This window comes from Protopterus annectens, chromosome 11.part0 (genome assembly GCF_019279795.1).
Source record: "Protopterus annectens isolate FY-2018-M chromosome 11.part0, PAN1.0, whole genome shotgun sequence".
In the NCBI taxonomy this organism is placed as follows: domain Eukaryota; kingdom Metazoa; phylum Chordata; order Ceratodontiformes; family Protopteridae; genus Protopterus; species Protopterus annectens.
The window spans coordinates 123,367,524-123,393,390 of NC_056745.1; the positions used below are offsets into that span (position 1 = coordinate 123,367,524).

The 25,867-nt window shown below is 41.7% G+C and overlaps 1 protein-coding gene across 1 annotated transcript in view; it reads left to right on the plus strand.

Annotated features, from left to right (window-relative positions):
* ERC1 (ELKS/RAB6-interacting/CAST family member 1) overlaps positions 1-25,867 on the plus strand; it is a 3,640,161-nt gene that overhangs the window by 1,069,733 nt on the left and 2,544,561 nt on the right. Inside the window, exon 12 of the mRNA XM_044087500.1 lies at positions 6,952-6,965. Coding sequence (XP_043943435.1) covers positions 6,952-6,965 — 14 coding nt within the window. The remainder of the gene's footprint in view (positions 1-6,951; positions 6,966-25,867) is intronic.

The window sequence follows — 25,867 nt, forward strand, 5'->3', positions numbered from 1 at the left end:
TTATGTTAAATTATTATAAGGGGTAGACAACCACAGATGCACTGGGTTTAAGAACACAACTACAACAGGGTGGGTGAAAAAGAATAACAATTAGACCCTTAGCTCTGAACCGACTGGCCTGAAACTGTCTTAATGCAAAGACTGGTCCTGAACTAGCTTGAGAGATGCACAGTACATAAGAATGAAATTAGGTTTTACTACCAACAGTTAGACCACTTAAACAGCAACATGCAGTGCAGCTGTGCACTGAAATTACTAATAGAGGTTCAAGACCTTAACTAAAGCTGATACAATCTGTTAAAATGAATTTAAAAACAGAGCAAGAAATGGGAACACTTTCTTTTTTGTATGTAATGGAATGATTACAGTGAAACAATTTAAAAGATCTCAGCAGATTTGGAATTCTTACACACTTAGCTCTGTGGTGACTGGACTGCTGAGAAAGACTCATCCTGAACTAGCCTGACCAACACTCAGTAGGTAAGAGTGAAACTAAGGTTTAATACCAGCAGTTAGACCACTTAAATAGCAAAATGCAACACAGCTATGTTTAATATAAAATCCAATTCAAAAGGTAAGGTGAAACTGTGGAATAAAGTTTAGATGCGTTTAAAAGTAATAAATATGAAAGAGATTTGACAATGCGGAATGGAGGGCCAGAGTACTTGAATCATTTAAGTTAAAGTTTGCAATAGGCGTGTATAGCTGTAAATCTGAGAGCAGGTCTTGTCCTGAATTTAATTGTACAGTAAAGTATGGTAGAAAGTGACATTTTTCCCACACGTGTAAGTCAGAAACCAGTTGTGTTCAGAGTAAATTGTATGTATTTGAACAGTAAAAAAGGAAATTAACTGTTTCCTTGGTACTGTTGAAATGAAGCCTCAATTAAGCTAAATTTAAAAATGCATTTGAAGTAGTGCGGCAGGAGTGTAATGCTGACAATTAGAAATGCTTAGAATTAAAATAATGTAGCATTTAAATTAGAAATGGGTACAGTGTGTGGCATACTTCCGCAGAACAGTCTTTTAAACAGTTAGGAGTAGAAAATATAGCATAGCAAGTTACAGAACTTGGAGTAGAAAATAAGGTATAGAAAGCTGTGCGTACATTGTTGAATAATTTTGTTAACCTTTTAACTAATTTTTGCAACCAGGTGGCTTGATTAAGTCAAACAATGATGACATTTGAGCACAAATTTGAAGTACTGACTCATTTTTCAAATGTTCATGAAAAGTTCATTGTCGTTACATTTTCTGAGTTTTGGCTTGTGAGAAACTGGGAACTGTAAAAGTAATTCACACTGTAAAAGCAAAGACTGTGTGCAAAAAGTAAGTCACAGAAGCATCTTGGATGCTGCCAAGCTGTAGATATGTCTTGTCCTGTTCTGTTTTTTTTTTTATGTTATTAGGAAGTTTGTCAGGAGAATGTTACATATAAATAAGAACTGATGCAATATCAGTGATACACACGTCTCCAAAGTACACATAGCACTTAGAACTAAGGTTGAACTGGAACTGGAGGACATGGGTGCCATTAACCAGTCTGAGCCAACCGAAAGTGGTTACTTGTGAAGAAAGAGCAGGTTTACATTTGTATTAATCGGTAACATCTTAACAAAGTGACTGAAGGACTGCATTACCCTTTTCTTGCAGCAGTAGTACTCTGAAGGATGCTACAGTTGTCAGTGTAACATAGTACACGCTATGTCAAAGTTGTATATAAATATATTATAGAAGGAGCAACTGAATTAATTAAGAGAGGTGTTATATAAAGGTATGTAGGCTTTTTAGGGGTAAAAAGCTACCTGCAGTGATTTTACATGCCATGTGGTACACATTTTATCTGAAGAGGACTGTACACGTACTTGCATTGCTGTAAAAATGCCTGGAATAGATAATGAACTTACAAGTTAGTTGTTGAAAATCTTTTGTTGTACTGGAGAAAACTGTTAGTAGAGGGATTTAATAATAAAAGATATGACATAAAAATCAAAGGTGAGCAAGAGGGTAATGAGTGCGACATTCAGTGGAAGGTACTTGCCCTTTTTTTAAATCCCGGTAAGATGTCTTCAGGTAGGTGTGATGTTTTGGGATATTGTTAGTGCACCCCTGGTGATCTTATTGTGACATCGCTTGTATGTAAAATAGTGGAGCAACTTTAAGACCAGAAATGGGCAGTATGTTGGATTTATTGCTAGGGGCTTGGAATATAAAAGCAAGAACCATGGTCAGACTACATTGTGTGCATCTTAATGGTAAACAGGTGTAAAATGCAGATTTGTTTTGGAACTAATGTAGCTGAACCAGAAATAATTAAAAGGAGTCTTGATAGAGAATTGTCAAGACAGAAGTAGGTTAGAGTCTGGGGTCGGGTTGGGATGTACTGAATGTACATGTGTGTGCATTGTATATACTATGTATGTTGTATTAACTAACCAACTCCATCCTCAGTGATCAGTTTATACACAATGTTAATATGTAATGTTTATAAATAACTTGTACCATTGTGCTTAATATTTATTTCAATGCATTGAGACTGTATATACACTGTATATTGTGATTTTTCTTTTGTGTACTATTAATGTTATGTGGAGTTTTTCTCCTGGGCCTCTACTGAAAATGGGCTCACCTAGGCCCAGTAGACTTTCCCAGTTAACAAATGCAATAAATAAATAAATATATCCTGTATGACTAATATTTGAAGTCTGCTAGAAGATGCTCAAACTGTGGACTTCTAGAACATTATTAGCTACATTAAAATTACAAAGGGTTTGTGATTGTAGGGAGGGTATTCATTTGTTTTTAGTGTTAGAATGACAACACGAGCAGAGGTGTATTTAAAACTGTAAATATTTTTTATTTTATTTATTTATTTTACGTTTGTTGACCGGGATAGTCCGACTGGATATATGTCTATTTTCAGCAGAGGCCCGGGGAGAAAAGCTCCAAGTTAATAATTCATATTGAACATTTAGTAAATACTAGTTTCAAGCAGATTAGTCATAAGCAGTACCAGCATTTAGCACATATAGTACTAACTTATTATAAACACTTTACAAAACATAACATTATTTTCAAAGTTATATATACATAACATTACATTCAGGTTTAAGACACACTGAGCAGCAGTTATACAATTGACCCTTCCTGAAATGGTGTGGTAGAAAAAAAGTTAGAAGTAGTTGAAGGTAAGGCACCTAAGAAATAGAGAGATCACTAGTCGGGGTTAGTACACTGACATAACCAATGAGTTTTGAAGTATTTCTTGAGTTTGTTTTTGAATCGAGTTAGTAAGGGTTCTAGGGTCAAGTCAGCTGGGAGTCTGTACCATGTTTTTCCAACAGAGTTGACAAACCGAGTCCCCAGCTGAGTAGTTGGATTTGTATGTTTGAACTAGGAGTCTAGTGGATGATCGCAGTGGCCGGGTGCTGGTGTGTAGGGGCTGGTAATATTTTTTGGTGCATGTGTATTTTCTGGTTGGCAAAGGACCTTATGTGCCACTATTAGCTGGTTGAACTGCAGAAGAAGAAGGGATGCAAATGGTCTAAATTAACATCTTTAAAAGAAAGCATGTGTAATTAAGAGTCTAAAGGGAAGAAAGTAGATGTGGAAAAAGTAAGAGAAAATAAAAGAAAATGTTAAAAGGGTACAGTTACAGGAAGTCATAAAAAGGATGAGATAAAAGTTAGGGTAATCAGTCATCCACCATGGTAATAGTAAATAATAAAAACATGAATAGTCATAATGCTTAGAATTTGGTTGAAATTGTAGATTTGTAATAACTGAGTAATTTAAGCAGTTAGGTGTATATTGTTAAATGGGTTAGCTGTACTTAGCAGAGCTGCCAGATGTAGTACTGTATTCATGATACAGTAAATATAAAACATGGCATGTTAAGTCTCTAGCAACTTGTTAACAAAATGCAACAATGTATATAAAATTCGGAAATAAATAAATGGAGTGAGGTATTTAGGCTTTTGAAGTACATGAAAGGAATGAGTTGTTAGCGAGCCTACAAAAATAGTAGTTGGGAGACTTGGGCTTGATGTACATTGTAATCTGGTTGATTAAATAAGCTTGATTGGTAGGTTATAAGGCCCTTGGTGGTGAAGATAGGTAATTGTGGTAGATTTGTGCACTTTGGAAATTCTGGTGGTGTAGAGCTTTGAGTGACACACTTCATATACTTGTATAACCCTGATGCTGAATGTGAGGTCTTGAAATGGAACATTTGAAGATCCTAACATATCTGTGGTCTTCTGAGGCAGTAATCAAGCACTGAAAGCTGACCAGTAGAACTGAGCTTTCAAGATGACGGTGGATAAGATAGAAAACAGGTTGTCGTACAGAGGATCAGTCTCAGTCCTGTAGGTATGGCAAAGTATTTTATGTGTCCAGCTTTTAGTCAGAAAAAAATGAAAAAAAAAAAGACCAAGTAAGAAAAAATTAAAATGATAGGATATTAGAAAAATGCACATTAAGATTTGTCGAAATGTGAGATAACTGATTGGAGATGAGGTCAGGAGACTATAACAGGTAAGTGTTGCTGCATTTCAGGCAACTGTGCAGGAGGGCATCTTGTTTAAATTAAGGAGCCTCCACAATTGCAGCCTTCTTGTGTGCGTAACGTTTGTGAAGTAGACACATGGATTTCTGTTCACACTCTCTCCATGCACTACAGATGAGACAGCAGCAGAGCAGGCTTTGGAAGGTCAGGCTGGCACATGGCTATAGATTTTCTTTCCAAGTTATGGCTGACTGGGTATCAGAGAGCTAAACAATTATTAATCTTGCGGGCTGTGCTGCCTCACCTTCTCCCTCAAGCTTTCATGGATGCTGTAGACCTGAAAGATGCCTGATTTCATAGAGCTGTGGTCAGAACACGCAAGGCAGTACCTTGGATACAAAACTGAGGTTGCCCACTGTCAAGTTAATTCCTTGCCCTGTGGTTTATCTACTGTACCAAGGGTGGCTGCAAATCACCTGGCTCCAGTAACTGCCTGCTGCTTAACTAAGAGTAATCCACATTTAGTTCAATGTACATTGTAATCTGGTTAAGTAAATCAACCAAAGAAAAGATGCAGATAGTTCTGCAGTTTTCCCTTGTCTGCTTCCAAAGTCTGGGACCACTCGTACACGTCGGCATGATTCATATATCACCTCTTTAGGCATATTTTCTGAGGATGTTTTTTTTATCTAAAGGGAAACTAGGAGACCAAATACAAGGAAGCCATATCTAGCTAAATGGCAAAATTCTGTCATATGCTCTGTCTCTGGTGCCAGCGAGACAGAGAGCCTGCATACTACCCAGTCTTTGGTGCAGTTTTTTCTCTGGTACCTGTCAGACCTTTACAAATCTGGATTGTCTTGTGTTTCAGTTGAAAGGTTCATATAGCTGCAGATGTTCTTCTTGTATCACTGTTGCAGTCATCACATTTGAGTTATCTGCTTGCAGTAGCCCTCAGTCGGCCTGATTATCAAAGACTTGAGACGCTGTCTCATCTTCCGTGACGTCAGGTAGTCAGGGGTATAAAGTATACAGCGCCCCAGATGTCAGCTGCCCCCCCTAATGGGAAGCAAATATATATATATATATATATATATATATATATATGTATCTATATGTATCTATATATATATATATATATATATATATATATATGTGTGTGTGTGTGTGTGTGTGTGTGTGTAAGGTTATACCTCCAACAAAAAAGCAAATACACCAAAAAGCTTTTAAGCACAGTAAAGGAGAGTAGTTGTATAGCCAAAAGAAGTCAGGGGGCTGGAGGGAGGGTGACCAGGACTGTAACAGTGAATACACTCTAACATCTACATTTATGGTAAGTGTACACAACTGTACTATGTTCTTCGTGTTTCACTGTTGCAGTCATTACATTTGGGTAGATTCCCAAAGTGTTGTGTTTGCTAGATTGTACTACACTTAAGCTGAGACACACAATGAGCACTTCATATGTAACCGCAAATGCAGTGTCAGCATTCATAAACTAAAGCCAGTACTGCACTAATACCCATACCCCACACCTATCCAGAAGTCTTCAGAATAGCCACGATTCTTCCTCGTATTTTTGTTGTCTCCTTATACAAATTTTGATTTTTTTTTGAGAAGTCTCTAAGGATTACAGTCGGTAATGCTGTTAGAGTTTCATACTTAGTATTGCTCAGAAAATGCATGTTGACAATGCAAAGCATGTTCTGTTAACCTTTTTAGTTGGCATGTACTTGACTAGGTGCTTACAGCAGCTAGAATGACCTCAGATGTGCCTTACAAAGTAAATACAGTGTGTAAACAACATTCACTATGCATATAGACTAAAAGCCCTATCTCTTTACTCTGTATGCTACTGACTGCTAAGGGATGACCTATGCTTGACCTAAAAGGCACTCGCAAGTCCAGCCCTGATGGATCTACTGTGGATCTGCTAGTCAAACAGCACAAAGGTCACCTGATCTAGGGATCTAAACTTAGTCAGCGACTCAAAAAAAAAAACATACTGGAAACACAGATGTCTCTCAGATTGCTCCTTCTTTGAATCAGGCTTCCAATTTGCATTAAGCAGAGCCCTTCCCTGGCCCTCTTCAAACGCAGTTTGGATGAGTGGATGGGGAATCACAAAGTCACTCCTGGGGTAGTGCCTGTGTCCTTATGGATGGAGACAATCTGTGATATAGTCAAGGCATAGGCACAAACCCATGCTATCCTCTTGTCCTTACGGGCCATATATTGGGTAAAATCAGGCTATATTGGCTAGACTTGTAAGGGCTCCTAAGCCATTAGTAATCTCTTATGAAGTGAACTAGGGTAATATTTAAAAAGTATTCCTGATTTTTGTCCCCCCCCCCCCCAACAATTATTTTTGGCTGGCTGTCTGGAATTTTCGAGAAAAAAAGTTGAGAGATTTCTCTGTCCCCACCCCATGAAATGCTTGAAGAGCAAAAAAAAAAAAAGTGTTGTTCTCCTTTGAACCTGTAACAAACATCTTGCTAAAAATATAGGAAACAGCTTGCTGCTGTTAAAGTACCACAGATTGAGAGCTTCAGACTTCATTACAAATGTAGTATTGGTACCCCTAAACGAATAACTGTACTGCACTTCCTGATCCCACCCCATGACAGCTTGCAGCTAGAACAGCCAGCACCTTCACTCTGCTTTAGTTATGGCTCTACCACCAAGACACAGTTAACAGAATTTTGAGGGATATGTTTTTTACCAGGGACATAAAAAGCTAACAGCACTGGGCTGAAAGGTAGATTCATTAATGGCAGATTCTGTGCAGCAAAAAGCCGAATGCAGTTTCTAGGCTTAGTAGAGATCCAAGTTAAAATAAATGAACCCAGAAAACACATTTAGGGGTATTAATTAAAACTGGGTGATTCGCAGGACTTGAGGGATGAACAATGGCAAAGGTCAGAGGAATGCTGGTCTGCATCTCTTAGGGTCATAATTGCCAGGGATGGTGAGGTAATTTCTGTTGCATTTTAGTCTGCTAGTGAACCCACATCTGGACACTGCATCCATCCTGAAGATGCTGCTAGGAAACGGAACCACAAGTGTTAAGGGGAATGCAGGAGGAAGGCTACCAACATGGGGAGGGGAATATGACGAGAGATAATGAATAGACTGGAGATGCAACCCATAGCAGAAAGAAGGGACATAATGGGATAACACTGTTCTTGGGACTTTTGAAGGAATGTAGTTGGAAATAAAATGTGGATACCACTTGCAGGGAAAGGGAGCAGCCTTGAGTTTGGACATGAAAGGCTATTCCACTGAAAGATTGATAGGGTAAATGGAATTCACTTCCAAAATGAGGGATGAAGATCAGATCAGTGGAACCACACAGAAGGGCACAAGTAGTTGGAGTAAACCTTGAGTAGAGAGAGAGCAGCTGCAGGGAGCTGTCTGCTACAGTGAGGCACAGTATGCAGGCCAGTCATTTTTTTATTCCATTATTTTTATGCATTTTGCATGTAAAGTAAAATGGAACAAAGCACAAAACTAACTGAAAACAACAAGGCAAATGTGAAAGATATCTGAAAATGTTCAAAAAAGAGAAAAGTTAAAAGGGTGTAGTTTACCAAAACCGAACAATGACATAACTGAGCAATGTGAATTTGCAAAAGATTGTGAATATTTATTGAAAAGAATGGCAGTGGCTGTTTGAAAGCAGACAACATTGTACTTAACTGTTTGTTCCATGTCCCAGCTGACCATCACTACCCAAATGGTTTCACATGAATATTGTCCTCCAGATAGCACCTGACAGGAGGGAGGGAGGGGGATGGGAGATGGTGCTGCCTAATCAGTAGTAGTGCTACCCCCCTGCTCAGAAAATTGGCAGTCAGGCAGAGGGACATCAAGCGAAGGTAGCAACCAACAGCATCACATGTATTGTTGACAGGGTTTTTGTAAGCCCTTGCCACTGCCCCATCTCCTTCCAGCATTCTGACATTGTACTTGGTACACTGTGCAGACAGTGAGATGTGGTCTGTGAATGTGTGTCCATCCCGTGCCCCAGGGCAGCTGCATGTCCTTGGCCTACCTGCAGACCCAGCCAGTCAGTCTTTCCAAGTCCCTGCTTTCACCAGGGTCGTCAACAGATCCACCCTCATCAACACATTCACCCTTCGTAGGTTCATAGGTACTAGGTTGTCAGCCCAAGAGCCTACGCAAGCCTAGCCAGCAAGGTTCCATAGCTTACGCCACCCAAGAAATTTATTTTCCTGTGCATCTGTCCAGCAGAGGCACAGAAATGATCCCCGGGGTGTATTTCCTATTTCCCATCCACTCATCAAGATTTTTCTTGAAGAGTGCTAATGAAGAACTTTGCTTGATATAGATGTGTAGCTTGTTCCAGAGTGTAGGAAGTCTCTGGGACAGGAATCTATCCCTCCAGTGTGTCCTGTTTATTATGGTGACAAGGTTTAGGTCCCTGGAGCGTGTAGCTCAGAGGGGTTGGGATTTCTTTAGGTGTAGGATGTCCAACAGCTCTGGGTTTAACATAGCTTTATATGTTAGGCAGAGATCACCTCGGAGTAGGCGATATGCTACGGAGTAAAGCTGGAGTTTTTTGAGGTGGTCAGTGTAGGGCATTTGTTTGAGGCCAGTAATCCTCTTAGTGAGGTACTTCTGTGGCCTTTCCAGCTACTGCAGATGTCTTGTGAGGTACATTGCAAAAGGGGGGTTGTACTCTATAATGGGTCTAATGAGTGACGAGTAGAGGGGAACAGTGACCTCTTTTTTCCTGGATGAGAAACCTTTTATGATGAGGTGTGCCACGTAGAAGGACTTCCTGACTACTGTGGCGATATGACTGTCAAAGGAGAGACTACTGTCCCCTGGGTACCAAGGCCTCTTATCACGCATTTGGTGTTAAGTAGATTGCTGCCTATGTGGTAGTTCACGGGTACAGAATTTTTACCAAAGGAGATGAAACTGCACTTTTTGGCATTGAGCTTGAGGCCATGGCTCTGACACCAGGCATCTGTCTCAGTGAGGCCCTTCTTTAGGATGTCCACATCATTTGGGTACTTGACTATGGCTCCTAGTTTGCAGTCCTCTGCGAACTTCATTAGCCAGAGGCCCTCTGTGTTAGCCTGTACTTCAGAGAAGTAGATACCAAACAGGAGAGGTCCCAGGACCGGAACCCTGTGGTACTCCACTTGTCACTGCTTTGAGGTTAGATTTGGAGTCTGCAACTTTTACAGTGTGGGTTCTGTCAGTGAGCCAGTTGGCAACCCATCTTGTGACGTAGAGATTTATACCTAGTTTTTAGTATGTTTAGCTATAATTCCAGAATGGGGGATGGTGTCAAAAGCCTTGGCGAGGTCAAGATAGGCTGTGTGAACCACCTTACCCTCATCCACGGCTTTGGTGACTGCCTCAAAGAAGTCGATCAGGTTCAGGAGGCATGATCTGCCTTTCACAAACCCGAACTGGGTGGGATCCAGAGTTTGGGGGTTACCAATGTCTTTGAGTTCCATGATACGTCCCATGGCCTTGCAGATCAGGCTAATAGGTCGATAGTTCCCTGGGTCAGATGTGGCTTCCCCTTTGTGGAGTGGGATAACTGTTGCTGTGCGCCATTCAGTGGGCACAAAGCCTGATGCAAGGCTGCTATTGAACATGGTGCTTAAGTGGGGAGCCAGTTCGTTCTGAAGTTCGTGTAAAACGCAGCCTGGGATGTTGTCCGGTCCCATGGATGCTGTGTTTTTGGCTTTAGAGAGTGCACCTTTTACCTGCGTAGTTGTGATTACAGGAACTCTGCATTCTTCCTGTATAGATATGGGCCCTTTAGGGGGTGAGAGGGGGTAAAGTTAGCACTGAATCTATCTGCCAGGATGTTGGTAATATCATTTGGTTCTGTAATTTTCGTGCCTTTGTGCTGTAGAATGCTTTGTGGTTGTCCTTGGATTTAGTGGCAATTTTGTTTTCGGAGCTAGCTTTGGAGGATCTTATAAGGGATCTCAGCTTCTTACTGGGCCTGACCAGGGAGCTCCTCCACTCATGGGATTTTACTCTCTTTTGCAACAGTTTCTTCCTTCTGTTGTACAGTTTGTTTATGGCAGGGGACCACCAGATTGGCTTCCTTTTTTAGGAGGATAGCGTCTTGGTTCTGTTTGGGTTAGCACGATCCATGCACTTGTGTAAGTGCTTATAGGGTGCATTTGTGTAGTATTCAGCAGTTGTAACTGTATTGTCCATCTGCATGGGTGTCATGAAGTTCAACACTTCTGTCTTAAGAAGGATGAAGTTGGCTTTGGAAAAATTTTTTACTGTGGTTTCCTTAATGGGGGTGGGGGGGGCGGGATGTGGATATCAAGGGTGATAAGCTTATGGTCGGATCGGACCAACGAGGAATTTACTTCAGGTGTGGATCAGCGGTCACTCATGTTGGTAATGCCTAGGTCTAGGATATTGTTGCCCCTGATGGGGGTGTGGATAAGTTGATCTAGGGCATTGGAGTTTATGAATTCCAGAAAGCATTGAGCTAAAGAGTTGGTACACATGTAGTTTTCCCAGTTAATGGTGGGGTAGTTGAAGTCGCCCATTATTAGGATGTTTGGTTGAACCCTAATATTTTCCAGTACGTCAAGAAAAGAGGAGTGAGTAATGGGTAATGCTCATCCACTGTGACACTTAGTTAAGCTGCTAAGGTGCTAGTCCAACTTTTTGTCATCTGAACTGTAGTTAGGTCATCTTTTTTTTAACACCAGCTTGTTTTACATAATTGAAGTATTGAAAGAAAAAGGAGACCGCTTAAGTTCAGAGTTGTGCATATACTCAGTTGGTTATGCGCCTGCAGCAGCCCCGACTAACCTTCTGTTTTCACTAATCTCATCTCCTTTTCTCACTTTTTTATTACCAAACTCCCTCGCATATCCCTACAGGGGCAGTACTGTAACTAGTAAACGTAAAACAACCTATTGTACTGTAATTTACCTTATGTATCATACTGTATAACGGCTTGTCTTATACTGTCTGTCACTGTTTAGTGTAATGCTTCTTTTTATTATTACTTTTGTAGTTTTTAAAATCTTTTTATTTACACTGTGAAAATATTGTTTATAAATTCTGTGTGCTACTTTCGGAGCTTTTCTCCCCGGGCCTCTACTGAAAATGGAAATATATCCAGTTAGACTAGCCCAGTTAAATGTAAAATAAAATAAATAAATAAAATAAAAATACTCAAAGTTTATGAGACGATTAAGTGGCAGCCAGGGTTTGCTGGTCAGCCCCCCCCCCCCCCCCCACACACACACACACAGTTTTTCAGGACTCCTGTTATGTCTGTGTAACCCTTAGAATACGGGCCGAATTAAAAAGTTAAGTTTGTGATCCCCTATGAATTTGATAGTGGTATTTTGTTATGATTATGAAAAAGTGTTTTTAATGCGTGTGTTAATGGATATGGTATCTTCATTTTAACATCTCTGTCTCTCTCAAAACAAAGAAGCAGTAATACCTGAAAGCATTATCTTTAAAAAAAAAAAAAAAAAAAAAAAAAAAAAAAAAGATGGCAGTGTACCAACCAAAGCAATATGATTACCTACATTCTTGATTGTATAAAAAGTCATTTTTTTAGGGAAATAGATGCTCTACAGGAGGATCTAAGCAAGAGAAATATGAAAATTCTCGTATAACACTGTTGTACATTGTATTCTGTATTTTTCCCAACAAAATGCTCCTTCATGTTCATCTGTAAGTTGAGGCATGATTCTATGTATATATAGATTTTTCATGTTGTAATTAATTTCTTTGTGTTTAATCTTATGTTGGTATTATTGAAGTGGTACAGCACTGTTTGTTCCTTTTTGCATTAAAAGGGAAGACTTTACAAAACTGTTTATTGACACTAATGATTTTAATAAAAATCTGGAAACTACCTCCTACTAAAAGTATTCACACCTGTCTAAAACTTGTAAGGGTAATGGTCTTTTGAAATGTTGCCATTGTTCTGGTCAGTCACTGTATCATAGGTATGATGTCATTTACTGTCTAGAAGGTTTTTTAGCTTGATACTTGCTGCGGTTATCATTGCCACCTCACAGCAAGAGGTTCTCCGGTTCGATTCTTAGCTGGGGTGCCTTCTGTGTGGAGTCTGCATGTCCTTCCTGTAGTTGCGTGAGTTTCCTCCGGGTGCTCCGGTTTCCTCCCACATCCCAAAGACATGCAGTAGGTAGATTGGACACTCTAATCATGAGCGGACAGATGATCTGCTGTGGCGACCCCTAACCGGGAAAAAGCCGAAAGAAGAAGAAGAAGACTTGCTTTGGAAGCATTTGGCTGGTTGGAGGCTTTAAAGTCAAAACCTCTTGCTGAAAGGCAACAGTTATAGCTGCAGATGCTAGATACCCTTTGTTCTGTTATCTCTTTCATCTTGAATAGGATTGCCAGATTTCCTCTAAGATTCATGAAAAAGGGTTTAATTTCATGTAAAGGAGAAACTCCTTATTTTTGAAAGGAATGTATTCAAAATGAGCTTTATCAGTCCTATGGATGGAGTTTTGGCTCATTGCCTTGCTGTGCGTGAACTAATGCATGTAAGATTGCCACATTTGGCCTCTTAGAGGGAAAAACTTCTCTCTGTTAGGGGAAACTCTACAGTTGCTGGACTGATGACTGGAGCCTAGTGTAGTACTAATGGTAGGTGACTAATATAGCAATGACCCACGCCTGGGTGTGGGTAATGCTGGATTTACCCACGGTTGGCGTAGTTTGGTCCCGAGGTGAAGCCCGGACCAAACAAAGCCAACCATGGTAAATACAGCATTACCCACACCCAGAAGTGGTTATTGCTATTATATGACATTATTTAAGAAAAGAAACTATTACTTTTCTTAAATAATGGCATAGTATAATGCCTGTTTACTGCCCTTCCGCAGATGTCTGGCATCCGCGGCAGTTCTGATGTACTGCGCGCCTGCGCAGTACATCAGAGTTGGCAAAAGCAACGGAGAAAGCAAGATCTCCGTTGCTTTTTACTGTTTAGCTATGTTAAATGGTTTTAACATAGCGAGACAGTTTAAAATAAGCAGCGGAGATGTCCGTTGCTTATTTTAAACTGTCTCGCTATGTTAAACCCATTTAACATAGCAAAAAAGCAACGGAGATCTTGCTTTCTCCGTTGCTTTTTTTTAAAAACCTGTCTCGCTATGTTAAATGGGTTTAGCATAGCGAGACAGCTTTAAAATAAGCAACTGAGATCTCCGTTGCTTATTTTAAAGCTGTCTCGCTATGTTAAACCCATTTAACATAGCGAGACAGTTCAAAGTAGAGTTATACTAATGGAAAAAGTCCGGACGGACCTTTTTCCATTAGTATAACTCTATTTACAATGTGCACGCTGGCCAATCAGCGTGCACGTTTTGGGGGGGTCATGGTATAATAATAATGTATGGTTTTCAGGTGGTAAAATAGCAATGAAACATTACCGAGTCCGTGAGTTTGGAAAGGCAGTGAATGGAGTAAGAGAATCAGGAGCAGTGAACTACTCATTCGATAGTTTACTGTCTGGGATACAAGACAGGTGAGTAAGTGGTGCCAGTCACACCAAAGAACTTCTGCTTGTGTAGATGCCTGGGAGGCTTTGCATTTAAAACTGCCACAGTTGTATTACTGGGTAGTGAAGCAAGCATGTTGGATGTCATAAACAGAGCAGTGAAAATGCAGTTGTACAGGAAAAGCCTGTGGATTTTCTGGGCAAGAAATTTAATCTAAACCAATTGGCAGTCATCTTAGCAGATGGTGTCACTGCATATTAGAACATGTGCTCAAATTGTGTGTTTAGACTACATACCTTTGACTGCTGTTTAGGTCTGTTAATCTGCTTAAAGAAAGCCATTTCTTGTAGTCTTATCAATTTTTTAAGTTTATTAAAAAGCTGTATACATTTTGGGTTTCTTCCTTTCTTTTAAGCGTTTTACATCTGACCTTCCTTAATAGCAGGTGACTGATTCTAACCAGTCCATCTTCATATCTTAGCTTTTTTTTTTTTTTTTTTCTAATTTGGGGTGATCTTGCAGTTGTAGAACATAATCATACCTTAGATCTGCTTCCTTAAACCCCCTTACCAAAAACCATTTCTGATAAATTGACTTTAATTCTGTTTCTATGCTGTTTGAGTTTGTACATCTTCTGTCTGTTTTGATATCTGTAATTGCTGCTAAGTTTAATTGCTGATAACTTTTGCATTTGTACATATGTCTTCATTTGGTTGCATCTGACAGTCATATATCTGTCTGGTGCATGTGATTATAAAACTAAAATCAGTAGATGCACACGGGATTTCCCTTGCTCTCCTTTAATTTTCAGAAATCGGAGCATAGTTTACATTTATGTTTTCTGCTGATTTTAAAATGCACTGCTAAACTTCCTGTAGTTATTTTATTTAAATTTGATAACTGAGGTAATTTTCTGATCCAAAGTAGACCTGTCAGACGCGGTCCTAGTCAGTGTTACAAAAAAGAAAACGTACAGTACAATCACAACACAAGTACAGTAATACTGAGCAATGAAAGGACATTTTGCAATAAATAATTTTACATAAACTTTCCTTGCACATAATTTTGTGCTTTTTCTCCTGCCGTTTTCTCTGTAATTGCTTTTTTGCACAGCTCAGCCCTGTGCCACAGTTTCATTTTAGGACAGGATTAAGACAGAGGTACTGTAAAATACTGATTGTGGCAACTGATAGGTTTCATGCTCTCTCAAATCATTGGACTTTCAGATGTAATGAAATGAAGATATGTATACAAATGCAAGAACAGTTATCAGCAATTACAGATATCAAAACAGCTAGAAAATGTGCAAAGAATAAGAATCATCTCTGCTCAAAGAACATAAAAACAGCATGCAAGTCAATTTATCAGAAATGGGTTTTGGTACGAGGTTTAAGGAAGCAGACCTAAGGAATGATAGAGATCTTGTGAGCTGCTGTTGTCTTTCGGCTTTTCCCGGTTAGGGGTCACCAGAGCGGAACTCCAGTCCGCTACTGATTGGTAGTTGATTTTTATGTGCCGAGTTACCAGCCCTGATGCACAACCTTCAACGAAGGTACGCCCATTCACGCATGTCTCCACGCAGAAGACGCTCTAGCTGAAAATCGAACCGGACAGTCTTACTGTGAGCATAAAAGTGTGGATTTTGCAAGGCACTGGTTACCCTGAGATTTGTGTTTTAAAATGTTGAGCAGTAATGTAGCTGCAGAAAACATGGCAGTCATATAGACTGGGCTTACTAAATTACACTTCATCCAGCCTAGCTAGTCAGGTTTTTGCTTTAGCTGTTTATGGTGCAGAGGGACAAAGCTCAACCTCTGATTCAGGAGTCTTGGATTGTCTGGTTCTGTAGATGTTGGAAGAATGGGTGAGAGGTAGTGGGACTAAGTAGCTAATAACCAGTTTACCTATCCTGGTGTCTGGGGTAGGCAGGGGTGGCTCCACTACCAACACCTACTGCAGAGAGCTGGGAATACTTGGCTGCTTCTGCCAAGCAGCATTTATTTAGTAGTATTAATGGCGTATGTGTGGGAATGTACATGCTCACAGAAAAAGCATTGCAGACCCTTGTATCTCAGACTATGCATTGCCAGCCATAAGGTTGGATAAGGACATGGGATCAGGAAAAAGAAAAAAAATCCACCCTATCTGCCTTGGATGATGGTCAAGTCTGCAGACAACTCTCACCAGTGATGAGATATTAAGTGGTTGCAGCCACAACATGGTGTGGGACCTGGCAGACACAAGATTAGAAAATTTATTTTTAATTCATCAGGAGAGTTGATCTTTTCCTCAAGAAGCAATTTATTTATTTCAGTTTGTTGACCAGGGATGTCCACTGGGCCCAATAGTGCCTGTTTTCAGTGGAGGCCTGGGGAGAAAAGCTCCAATAGAACATAAACAGTAAAGATACAAAATTAAGTAAGTTACATAATAAAGTACAGTTTACAAATATGTACATTCCGTATCAGACTTGGTCGACAAAGATAATTTTGATGTATCTGGATGGCTGTACTGTAGAGATTCATTTGTGAATATATCTTCATTACAATTGAAGTGTAAAAACATTATACATAATCCATTAAAATAAGGAAACACTTTATATGCATTAATTTGGCATAAGAAGCTATTTACAAAGTAGATATAGTGTCTTGAGAAGCAATTGCAGAAAGCTTGAGTCAGCTCAGGGAGATAGTTGTTGGGGTGTTAGTGAGATTAGGAACCTAGGAGCAACACCATGTTCTTCGTGTTTCACTGTTGCAGTCATTACATTTGGATTATCTGCCTGCAGGTAGCCCACAGCCGGCCTGAATACCAGAGTCTTGGATTCCTGTGTCGGATGCTGTCTCTTCTTCCATGATGTCAGGTCGTCAGGGGTATAAAACATGCAGCCGACGCCATTACATCAGTCTTTCTTGCCGCATGGTGCCCGAAGCAGAAGCAGTTTGCAAGGGCCGGTTAAAAATGTTCATTTTCGAGTTTCAGAACCGAAGTCTTCGAAAAAAGCTAAGTACCCTGTTGGGGATCCTTTTTCTTGCTCTTAACCGATGTCAGTAAAAGTTAATAATTGTCTTACCTGTGGAAAGCAAGTACCTCATAAAGATTTTCATTCGTACTGCATTCCTTGCTTAGGCTCAGACCACGATGTCCCTCGCTGTCGGTTTTGTGCCTTATTCAACCCCCGAACTATTCATCGTCTGTCTATTTTCACAGCAAATTATTTTGGTACTCTGTTTAACTATCTAGAAATGGCTTCGGTGTGCCATCCGACTACCGACATTCCGAAAAAAAATGTAAGGATAAAGACAGGCAGACAGCTTACGTCCAAAATTGCCGACGACGCTAGTCACCAGTTCGCCGGTACTCAGTGAGGAGCTTTTTCAGCCCCTGATACCCGCTACTTCAGATTTGCAGGCCTCTGCTGAGACCCATTTGGAGTCCGGTATGCCGTAAGATGCTTCTTCGACTATAGAACCTGCGGATGTCTCTGCTTTGGATGAGTCCGGAGCCGCTGTGCAGGCACCTGCTTCTGAGGGTGTATTCAGACCTACATATTTGCATTTTAAACAGATGCCATCTTCTTCATCCAGGCCTAAAACTCGACCCACGCCTAGAAAACTGACGTCCAAACCGCATGGTCAGGCCCATATGCCTAAAAAACAAGTGCTTAGAATGGCTGAAGACCTTACTACTTTAATTAGGGGAAGCCAGCCTTACCCCTCTAAGAGACCTAGAACTGATTTTCCTTCCGAGTCTTCTGATCAGGATTCAGAAATCTCTGTTTCTTCTGATTACCAGGATGTACCTTTATCTACCTATGAGGATTCTGATGCAGAGGATTCCATTCCCTCTGCTTCCCCTCCAGAAGATTTTTCTTTTGGTGAAACCTTGCACACTCTTAAGGAGCATTTCCGCTTGGAAAGCCAGGATTACTCTGACTCCAAAAAGAGGCTTAGGGAATTCTTACTCCTACCTCAACAGAGGCCTTTAGCTATCCCTCCTGTTCTGGACATTGTAGATGATGCCGTCATGGAATCTAGCCTGTCCCCTGACACTTTACTTTCAGCTTCCAGAAAACCTAACGGGTATTACAGAGTACCTGACTCTCACACGTTCCTCTTCAAGAATCCTGCTTCTGATCCAGAGACCATTTCCCAAGGACCAAAGGGCATTAAGGCTACTGCTGCTAAAAATCCTACCCCCCTCTGATAGAGATTCTAGGGCCTTGGACATATGGGGTAAGAAGGTATTCACTTCTGCTACTTTGGCCATTAGGGCCTTAAATTGCCAGTTTCATATGTTTAAGTATCAGCAGCATATTATGGGATTACTTAAACAGAAAATTATGTTGATTCCTGACTGTGCTGAACATAAAGAATTACAGAATTTAATGCATTCTGCTGAACAAGTTGGTAAACATACTTTGACTCTTTAGAAGCATCTTGCAGGGCTGCTGTCACTGGGTTTGTACTTAGAAGGCATGCTTGGCTTAAGGAGTAAAACTTGTCATATCATGTTATAGCTAAATTACTGGATGCTCCCTTAAACCAAGACCGCCTGTTTGGTAACAAAACAGAAGTCATCCTCAAAAAGATGGAGGAAAAAGCTAAATCTATGCAAACTGTTAAAGATTTCCTGCAAGTACAGACTCCCAGATTTAGTAGGCATTGGCCTTCAAAGAATTTGTCCTTTCCAGTCTCTTCCAGACCTTCTCACTCCAAACCCAGGAACAGCAGACCACCTAGGTTACAGTCTCAGGCTACTCACAGGCCTAAGCAGTGGGGCTCCCCCTTCCAAAGCAGGAAGTAGTAAGACACCCCCCCTACGGAAAAATGTCACAATGACTTAACCTTAACCCTTCCAAGCCCTGCTCAACTGCCTGCTCCCTTAGGAGGAAAGCTCACCGTGCATGCAAAAAATTGGGAACTCATTACCCAGGGCAAATGGGTTTTAAATATAGTTTTCCAAGGATACAGATTCCTCTTCCACACCCTACCAACCCCTAACGGTTGTCCAGACCTACCCCCAAATCAGTAGGCAGAGGCTCAACAGCAGGTTCTCTCTCTTCTAAAGTATCAGGGCTATTCAACCTGTCCCAGTAGAAGAAAGGGGACAGGGTTTTTATTCAAGGCTTTTCCTTTTACCCAGAAAAGACGGCTCCTGGCATCCTATCCTGGACCTCTATTCTAAACACCTTTTTGCTGATCCCAAAATTCAAAATGCTAACACTTCAACAGATGCTTCCTATGCTAGGCAAAGATGCCTGGTTGGCAACCTTAGACTTAAAGGAAGCTTACCTGCACATTCCAATAAGGGAATCTTGCAGGACATGCCTATGCTTCAGGGCAAGCTCCATGCAGTATCAGTTCTATGCACTTCCCTTTGGCTTATCTACTGCGCCCAGGGTATTCACAAAGTGTCTAGCTCCAGCCATTGCATTTTGCAGGCAGAGAAATATTCAGATATGCCCATACCTGGACGATTGTGTGATTCAGGCAGAAAGCCAGGACATGCTATTAAAACATCTGGCATTCGTAAAGAAACTTCTAACCTTGCTGGGGTACACCATAAACTAAAAGAAATCTCATCTAGTACCCCCGCCAACAGATTGTATTCCTGGGAGCAAGCTTGAACACAACTTCCCAGATGGCTTACCTCACTCCAGAGAAACAAGTTTATTTGACAACCTACTTCATACTACTGGCCACAAAGACCCAGCTATCTGCAAGGAAAATTTTGCAAGCCATGGGGTTCATGGCCTCTTGCATTCTACTAATTCCATATGGAGGACTACACATGAGGAAACTACAATGGTATCTAAAAAGCCTATGGTGTCATCATTTTCAGGACCTGGAATCAATGATTCCTATCATTCCTTGTATAAAGACAGAGTTCCTTTGGTGGGCAGAGGCGTGCCGCCACAACAAGGGGCTCCCTTTCATTCTACCCCCCTGCTGCCCAAACCCTAACAGACGCATCAGACTATGCATGGGGGGGCTCAGTTGGCTGGGCAGTGCATTCAGGGCAAATGGAACCAGAGTCAAATGCACCTGTATATCAACCAGAAAGAAGTGTTAGCTGTACAGAATTCCCTGACAGCCTTCAAAGACCGCATCCTTCCAGGACAATTATTGGTAAAGACAGACAACACCACAGTTATGTGGTACATAAACAAGCAGGGGAGAACCCACTCATACCCTCTGTGCAGACTAACCATGGCTCTGTGGAACACAGCCTTGAGCTACCAAGTGTACCTACAAGCTCAATTCCTGCCAGGCCAGCTAAATCCACTGGCAGAAATCTCATGGACCCACACGAATGGAAACTGGAACCAAAAATATTCAACCTCTTGAGGAATAAATGGGTGACTCCAGAGATGGACCTGTTTGCCTCCCCCCTGAACTACCAATTGGACAAATTCTGCACAAGGACTCCCCACAGACAAGCTTGGAAAGTGGATACCCTGTTCTTTACCTGGGAAAGCCTCTCGGTTTATGCCTTTCCCCCTTTGCCTCTCCTCTCAAAGGTTCTGCTAAAGATCAAACAGGACAAACCAAGGACAGTACTTATTGCACCAGACTGGCCTCGCCAACAGTGGTACCCCCACTTGTGCAGCATGATACTGCTGGATCCATGGCACCTACCTCAGACATGTTCCCTGCTGTCCCAGCAGGTGGGCCAGATTCTGCACCCTCAGCTTCAAACCCTGAACCTTGCAGCCTGGCTAATTCCTTGAGCTCGCCAATAGCATCCCTCAGTAAGCAGGTACTAGAGGCAATTCTGGAAGCAAGGAGACCTAATACTAGAAAATCCTATGCAGAAATGTGGAAAAGATACTGTTCCTAGAGCCAGATCCAGGGTATGGGCACTACGATGCCCAGCTTACCTCATATTCTTTAGTACTTAACAGAAATGCTCCACAAGGGCCTATCCTTCTCGACAATTTAAAATTCATGCCTCTGCAATTTCAGCACATTATAATACTGAACACCACCCCTCTTCTCTCACTCCCTGTTAAAGCAGTTCCTCAGAGGGGCTAAAGATTTAAGACACCCCCCCCCTCGCTCAGGCGAGCCCCTACTCCAGCCTGGGACCTTAACTTTGCATTGGAAAAGCTCACTCTCCCTCCATTTGAACCAGCTGCAACTGAAGAGTTAAAATTCCTTTCTTGGAAAACAGCTTTCCTTCTAGCCATCACTTCAGCAAGAAGAGTGTCTGAATTACAGGCCCTCATGGCAGTGGAGCCCTTCATTATCTTCCATGCAGACAGGGTTTCCCTCTGGACCAATCCTTCCTTTATGCCCAAGGTGGTGTCTAGTGTGGCCCTAAATCAGTCCATTCATTTGCCTACCTTTTTCCCGAATCCACAAAACAAAGAAGAATGAATTCTGCAATATTTTGGTCGTGCACAAATTTTATTTGGACAGGACTTAAGCCTCTCAGAAAATCTGAACAGCTGCTAGTTGGCTTTGCTGCAGGGGCAGAAGGGAAGGCCATTTCAAAGGAAACCATTTCTAAATGGATAGCCCATTGCATTCATTTCTGCTATAAGCACCATGGAAACCTACTATACGAGGATAAGATCACATTCCACCAGGGCTGCATCTACCTCTACAGCCTTTTCAGCAAGGGGTCCCTACCAGGGACATCCTAGAAGCTGCTACCTGGTGCTCTGTACATACCTTCACCAAACATTACCACATGCCTATTTTTTCTAATTCTAGAGCTGGTTTTGCCACTGCAGTTTTGCAAGGCTTAATAGCTGGCCCTAATGCTCTCTAACGTCCTCCTCCCTACCTTAGCTTTGGGAATCAACCCAAATGTAATGACTGCAACAGTGAAACACGAAGAACATAGTACAGTTGTCTACACTTGCCATAAATGTAGATGTTTGAGTGTATTCACTGTTGCAGTCCTGGTTACCCTCCCTCAAACCCCCTGACTTCTCTTGGCTCTACCTTTGCTTCTTGTTTGTTTTCTGGTGTATTTGCTTTTTGTCGGAGGTGTAATATAGCGTATAATTGCTTCCCTTTATGGGGGCACCTGACATCTAGGGCAAGAAAAACTGATGTAATGACGTCGGCTGCATGTTTTATACCCTTGACAACCTGACGTCATGGAAGAAGAGACAGCAACCGACGCAGGAATCCAAGACTTTGGTGTTTAGGCCAGCTGAAGGGGCTACCTGCAGGCAGATAACCCAAATGTAATGACTGCAACAGTGAATACACTCTAGCATCTACATTTATGGTAAGTGTACACAACTGTACTGTAGGGCATTTGTTAGAAAGAATTAGATGGGGTGAAAGCAGGTGCAGTTCCATTTGGAGTACAAGTAAATGAAAAGCTGGGTTTTAAAGTTTTCTGAGTTAGTTATTGTCCTAAGAGTGGATGGGAGAGAATTCCATTTCTTGCCTAGCGAGAAAAAGAGAAGTTGGGCAGCAGGTCGTTTTGGTTTATGGATAGTGATTAGGTTTTGTTCAGATCTGAGAGGTCTTTTGGGGGTGTAGGGGGAAGGATGTTTGTTAAAGCTGGATATTTATTTGGGTGAAATACAAGTCTGTGTGCTGTGGTAAGTTGGAGGTAGTCTAGGTAATTAGGGAGTTCTAGCCAGTTTAGAGAATTAAGGGCGTGGCAGTGATGGGTGGAGTTTTTGGATCTGGAGGCAAATTTGGAGATCTTGTTATAGAGGTTTTCCAGTTTAGAGGTGTTGGTGGCGGTCAGGTTAGTTAGAAGAGGGGCTTCATATAACCGGGATGGGAGGAGGTAAGTAGTAGCTAAAGTAAGTCTAATAAAGTTTGAGAGAAAGAGGTTGTTCCTATAAAGCATAACTAGCTTTGGTGGGTTTTCTTTATATTTTGTTGGATATGGATATCGAACTTGAGGTATTCATCAATAGTAATGCCAAGAAGTTTTGCAAAGGGAACCGCTTCAGTGGGAGAGTTGTATGGCTAAGGACTTTGAATGAATTTATGTCATAAGAGAAAGTCTTGGAGGGAGAGAATAGTAGAATTTTAGATTTATTTGCATTTAGAGACAGGTGGATTTGTTGCATCCAGTTTTCAGTAGTAGAAAAAGCAGTTTGGGTTTTAGTCAGTAGTTCAGGGAGGTTTGAGGCAGAGCCGACTAATGTAGAATCGTCTGCATATTGAATAATTTTGGCATCAGGAATAGCAGAGTGAAGGTTATTGATAAAGATGTTAAAAAGCATAGGTCCGAGGATGGACCCTTGAGGGACGCCAGTTGGGATAGGAAGAAAGGAGGAGGTGGTGCTCTTCCATTTGACTGCCTGAGATCTGTCTTACAGGTAGCTAGAGAACCAGGAGACAGTGTTTGGAGTGAGATGTAGGTTTGAGAGATGCTAGAGAAGGTGTTTATGGGAAACAGTGTCGAACGCTTTAGAAAGGTCGAGAAGAACTGTGGAAACTAAATGTCCTGAATCTCGGGCTTGGTTAACAGTTTCTAAGGGGAGTAGAGCAGTTATTGTGCTATGGCCTGGGCGGAAGCCATGCTGGGTAGATGTTAGGAGTTGGTTTTGGGTTAGGAAAGGCACAAGTTGGAGGTGGATACACTTTTCTAAGATTTTAGAGATTGGAGAGAGCAGAGCAATGGGACGGAGGTTTGAGATGTTAGTAGACATCTGTCTTTGTTTATTTTGGGGGGTACAAGGGATCCGTTTCTGCTTGTGAGGCATGGAGGGCCAAAGCCCCACAATAAAAAAAAAACAAAAAAAAAATGGTCTTTATTTTCCTTTGATTTCCAGGATGTACTATTTTTTATTTTACTGCATTTGCTCAAGTGACATATGCAGAATGTAGCTTTATGTAATAGCGCTGTAAGAAAGAAAATGGCATGTACTGTCATACTTGATGTCTTTCCATATCACTGTTGCAGTATTCAACACTTCTAGGATCTCCTGTCAGGGATAGCGCAACGTCTAGGTAGTTTACCAAAGCGTCATCAGATGTATGCTCTCCACGCAAGGATAGGGCATAAAGGTGATGTATGAACACTCCCAACTCAGAACTTTGTTGTCACCAGTCAGAATGCCATTGTTGTATGTCGGTTTGAACACCCTTCACATATGCTGGTTATACCACAGGGATCTTATCACACAAGATAAAAGCACTCTCCTTCACCCTCATCTGTCCACTCTTCCATCTGGCACGTTGGGTGATAATATTTTGATTAATTTCTGACATAAATTTTCTGAGGAAGTGCTTAGGGTCCTGAAGGAGGCCAGGAAGCTCAATAGCAGAAAATCATACGTGTCCAAATGGGAGAGGTTTTCTGTTTGGTTTCTTAAACATCAGCAGGACCCATTTTCACTGGGGGCCCCCTTGGTTCTTTCATATCTGTGTGAAGTACTGCATATTAGTTTGGCATATTCTTCAGTGAAACCCCACTTGTAAACCATATGTTCTTTGTGTTTCACTGTTGCAGTCATTACCTGTAGGGGTCATCCCTGCTGTGGTAGCCCTCAGCCGGCCCGAATATCAGAGTCAGTTTTTCTGCGTTGGCTGCTGTCGCTTGCTTGTCTAATGTCAGGTCGTCAGTGCTATAAAGGAAGGCAGCCGACGCCATTACATCAGTCTTTCTTGCCGTGGAGCCCATAGCAGAAGCAGTTTGCAAGTGTGCTGGTCAGTCGCTACCAGAGTTAGAATTACAGCTGAAAAATGTCTAAATCTAAGTACCCCGTTGGGGATCCTTTTTTTGTTTTGCACTAACATGTCCGAAAAAGTTAACAGTTGTCTCGCCTGTGGAAAACAAATACCACACCAAGACTTCCATTCATACTGCATCACTTGTTTAGGCCCAGACCACGACGTCTCCCACTGCTGGTTCTGTGCCCTCTTTAACGTGAGAACCATTCATCGTAGAGCTCTTATTGTAGCCAGGTATTTTCGTCTTCTGTCTTTGCATTCCAAAATGACGTCCATCAGCCAACAATCCGTAGACATTCCGAAAAAACGTAAGGATAAAGATAGAGACAGACTACACAAGGCTAAGCCTTATGACGACTATCGCTAAGCAGGTCATCAGTTCTCTGGAATTCAGTGAGGCTCCTTCGCAGCCCCTGATGCCGGATTAGATACCTTCGCAGGCCTCTAATGAGACCCTGTCGGAGTCTGGTATGCCGCAGAAGTCATCTTCATCTTCCAAGCCTTTGGTTGTCTCTGCCTTGGTTGGGTCCAGAGCCACGACGCAGCCACCGGCTTCCAAGGAGGTTTTTTGCGCTACCAAATCTAGACAAAAAACTACGTGTTCTCAGACTACCATTTCTCCTAGACTGAGGGATACTCTTAGGCCTAGAAGCAAAGCCACTCCTAGGAAAACTACCTCTAGCCACCATTTTACTCCTGCTCCACCATCCCAAGCTCAAATGCTTAAAATGACGGAGGATCTTATCACCCTTATCAGGGGTAGTCAGGCCACAACTTCTAAAAGGAAAAGAGACCTTTCTCCTGAAATACTGACAGAACAGGATTCTGAGGAGTCTGATTATTCAGATTTTGAAGAGGAACAACAACCTCTGACTGCTTTTGAGAATTCATATGCAGTGGAATCCATTCATTCTGCCTCCCCACCAGAGGAGCTTTACTTTAGGGAAACCCTTCACATCCTCTGGGAACATTTCCACTGGGAATCACAGGACTTCCCTCAGTCTAAGAAAAGACTAAGGGAGTTTCTAGACCTGCACCAGTACAGACCCTTGGCCATCCCTCCAATCTTAGAGGTAGCTGATGTCTTCCATGAATCCAGCTTAACCCCTGACGCCCTCCCACCTGTTCCCAGAAAACCTGACCGGTATTGCAGAGTACCAGAGCCTCACAAATACTTGCACAGAA